Below are 3209 nucleotides of genomic sequence, written 5' to 3'. Positions count from 1 at the left end.
TCTCCGTCCGCGGCGCTGCTGCTGGGGCCCGACAACGCCGGCGCTCGCCACAACGGCACGGAGGTGAGTGAGCAGCGTCGGGGAGGTGACAATGCCAACACGGTTGTGCCACCCCCTGTGCCATCCTTGACCAATCTGACGCCCCTCTTTGTCCATCGGCAGCGCCTGAGTCCCCGAAAGTCCCAGTCTTCGTCGCTGTCGGCGTCGCCCGGTGCGCCGGAGAAGGACAAGAGCCACAAGCGCAAGTCCAACCTGAACCGCGCGCACACCGAGGAGGCCGTCGACTCTGGTAAGTTGTCGCACCGTGATGCCGGACTGCTAGGGGGAGGCGGAAGGAAGGTGGTAATCAACGCCAGCGCCGGAGAGGGCTAATGCGCCTCCCGCCTCCAGCCGACCCCGCCCGCCCCCACCCGCCGCGGGGGGTTTATCTCGCAGCCATGGCCTCGCCTTGGCCCAGATGCACGCCCCGCCCCGCCCTGCCCCGCCCCGCCGCGGGGGTGCACGGCTACGCGCGGCTACCCCTGTGTCGCGCTCAGACACGCCTTTACGACCTCCCCCCGCGCTCTCGCTGTACATGTTGCGCCGCGCCCGCCCCCGCAGCGGCACTCGACTGCGTGGTATACGTACTGCGAGGGAGATGGAGGAAAAGAAAATGGGTGGGAGGCAGAGAGAGAGAACGAAAGAGAAGGATAGAAAGCGTGCCATGGCCAAAATCAGTGGAAGAAATACCGCACTGTTAATGACCTTCGTCACACGATAATAATCTAAACGAATAGTTCGTAATTGAAATTAACGAGTATTATACGTAAATTTCGGTTACTAACTGTTCGTAGCAGCACAAAACGAACTATTCGTAACAATGGTGTCACTTGTTCAGGATGTTAGAATGTTTGTTTCAAAATTTGTCGTTCGTTTAGGACAACCTGTTCGTCATTTTACGAATGTATTCGTTACTTTAGAATAACGAAGAGTTTGTGTAGAAAAATTAACAGGACATTTTCGGTCCAATTACGACATAGTTCCAATCAGTGCGTGATGCCCTCGGGTGGGCGGCTGGGCTGGGCTAGAGCACCGTATTATCCATGGGATTTTCCGTTGTGGTGATTCGGTAATGAATCGCACTGGTTGCCATTCATCAGCGTGGTGGAGAGAGAGGCGGAGCTGGGCGCGCGAAATGAAATGAATGGGTGGCTGCCGGTGCCGGCTCTCTGGTGCCGGCGGCCCTGACCCGGCGGCGGCGGCAGCGGAGCGGAGCGCCGGGGGGGTAGGCAGCCCAGCGCGCTCCGGCGCACAACGGGGCGGCCTAAGCGTCCGCCCGCGGGCGCCTCGGCCGGCCCCGAGATCCTACCTTTCGCGCCCGCATCCCTCCGCCTCATCCATCTACCCGTCCCGCCCACTCTGTTGCCTCCTCCTGCGTGGCCTTGGGCGATTGAGGGAGCATGACGCGCCTGATGTACGCGGGGATGGATCCATGGAACTCCTCTTCTCCACGCTGACGACTGCAGTACCGCACCGCTGAGTGATGATGGATCCTCGCGGAACTCTCCACTCCAGCCCGACGCGCCAGCAGCCGCGCTTATTACCCGGCGTGTCGTCCGACGGGCTGGCTGGAGAGGGATGGACGGATGGATGAATGGATGGATATGGATGGATATGGACGGATATGGATGGATATGGATGGATATGGATGGATATGGATGGATATGGATGGATATGGATGGATATGGACGGATATGGATGGATATGGATGGATATGGATGGATATGGATGGATATGGATTGATATGGATGGATATGGATGGATGTGGATGGATATGGATGGAGATGGATGGATATGGATGGATATGGATGGATGTGGATGGATATGGATGGATATGGATGGATATGGATAAATAGATATGGATGGATAGATATCGATGGATGGATATGGATGGATAGATATGGATGGATAGATATCGATGGATAGATATGGATGAATAGAGATGGATGGAGGATGGGTGGATATGAATGGATATGGATGGATGGAGATGGATGGATGGATATGGATGGATGGGTGGTTCAGCTCGCAACTCTGCCCCTCTCTGCTGCAGGGCACGTCCCGCTACCGCCCGCCGCACCGAGCCCTGAGCCCGGGAGCTCGGAGCTATCCGCCCACGCTCGCCTCGTGGACCGCGAGCTTCTGTGTGCGTGCCTGTTCGTGCGTGTGTGAGTGTTTGCGGGAGAGAGAGAGAGAGAGAGAGAGAGAAAGGGAGATGGGATCTGGGTCGCTTAAAGCGGAAGGGGCGCTCGCTGTGTGTCAAGAGCGACCGGGTAGCAGTCATGTAGTTGAACGGGAACACCAGGAAGGTGTATCCGCTCCCCGCCCCCTATCCTGGAGCTGTGCGCTGCGCTGCCCCCTCCGGCCCTCCAGCCTCCGCCCTGCCGTTTCGGGTGAGTTGGCCGCACCTGAGCACTGAGCACCATGCCATTAGGCTAATGACGTTCGGAAAGGCTTTGGCCCGACGGGAGCGGCGGGGAGGTGCACAGCTGCCCGACTACTGAGGAAACTCCACGGGACACGGGGCATGTCGTTTGCGCGGAGAGGGTTGCCTAGCAACAGTATTGTTTCGACGCAGCAAAGAAGAGCGCTCTCTAAATCGTTTTCAGCTTTTCCACGTGCGCGAGCTGCGCGGGGCTCTTAAATAAGGGGATCACGGATCACTGCTGTCGGCGTGGATCTTGTTATTGTTGGTGTCCGAGGCCGTTGGGGCCGTTGGGGCGGTTGGGCGTGCAGGTGCGGCGGGCGGCCGTGACTCACGGGCCTTATCGGCCGGGGCTGGGCGGCGCCCGGCCGGGGCCAGGGCCTCGTGGTCCTCTCGGTGTTGACCGCCAGGCTCGCCGCCAGGCCACGCCACTTCTGAATGGGCGGCGACGCGCATGCGGCGGGCGGCGCGTCGTCACGTCACCCGCCTCGCAGTGCATTTCCCACATCCCAAAAGAGCCCGATAGCCTTCCGGGGCCGGGCCGGGGCGATAGGAGCGCGCGAGAGCGAGCGAGAGCGACAGAGAGCGAGCGAGAGCGACAGAGAGCGACAGAGACGGAGGAAAGGAAAGTCGGTCAAGCTGCCGCGAGTGTTTGTCGGGAGGGGGACCCCAGCGGGGCACCCGGAGGCGTCAAGTGGAGAGGCAGATTCACTCTCGCGCCCTTATCACCGACCGGGCCGGGCCGGGC

The 3209-nt window shown here is 60.0% G+C and overlaps 2 protein-coding genes across 2 annotated transcripts in view; both read left to right on the top strand.

Annotated features, from left to right (window-relative positions):
• Positions 1–885, top strand: part of LOC127749854 (uncharacterized) — a 22262-nt gene extending 21377 nt beyond the window's left edge. The window contains exons 3-4 of the mRNA XM_052269732.1: positions 163–289; positions 878–885. Coding sequence (XP_052125692.1) covers positions 163–289; positions 878–885 — 135 coding nt within the window. The remainder of the gene's footprint in view (positions 1–162; positions 290–877) is intronic.
• The window catches only part of LOC113215821 (supervillin), a gene marked incomplete in the record, with an annotated part of 59433 nt that continues 56230 nt past the window's right edge, over positions 7–3209 (top strand). The window contains 2 exon segments of the mRNA XM_052269734.1: positions 7–63; positions 163–289.

The sequence above is a fragment of the Frankliniella occidentalis genome, unplaced genomic scaffold, assembly GCF_000697945.3.
Source record: "Frankliniella occidentalis isolate FOCC.00 unplaced genomic scaffold, Focc_3.1 Scaffold100, whole genome shotgun sequence".
Taxonomy (NCBI): Eukaryota; Metazoa; Arthropoda; class Insecta; order Thysanoptera; family Thripidae; genus Frankliniella; species Frankliniella occidentalis.
Note: the sequence above shows the minus strand (reverse complement) of the source record. Positions and strands in the feature narration are given on the sequence as shown.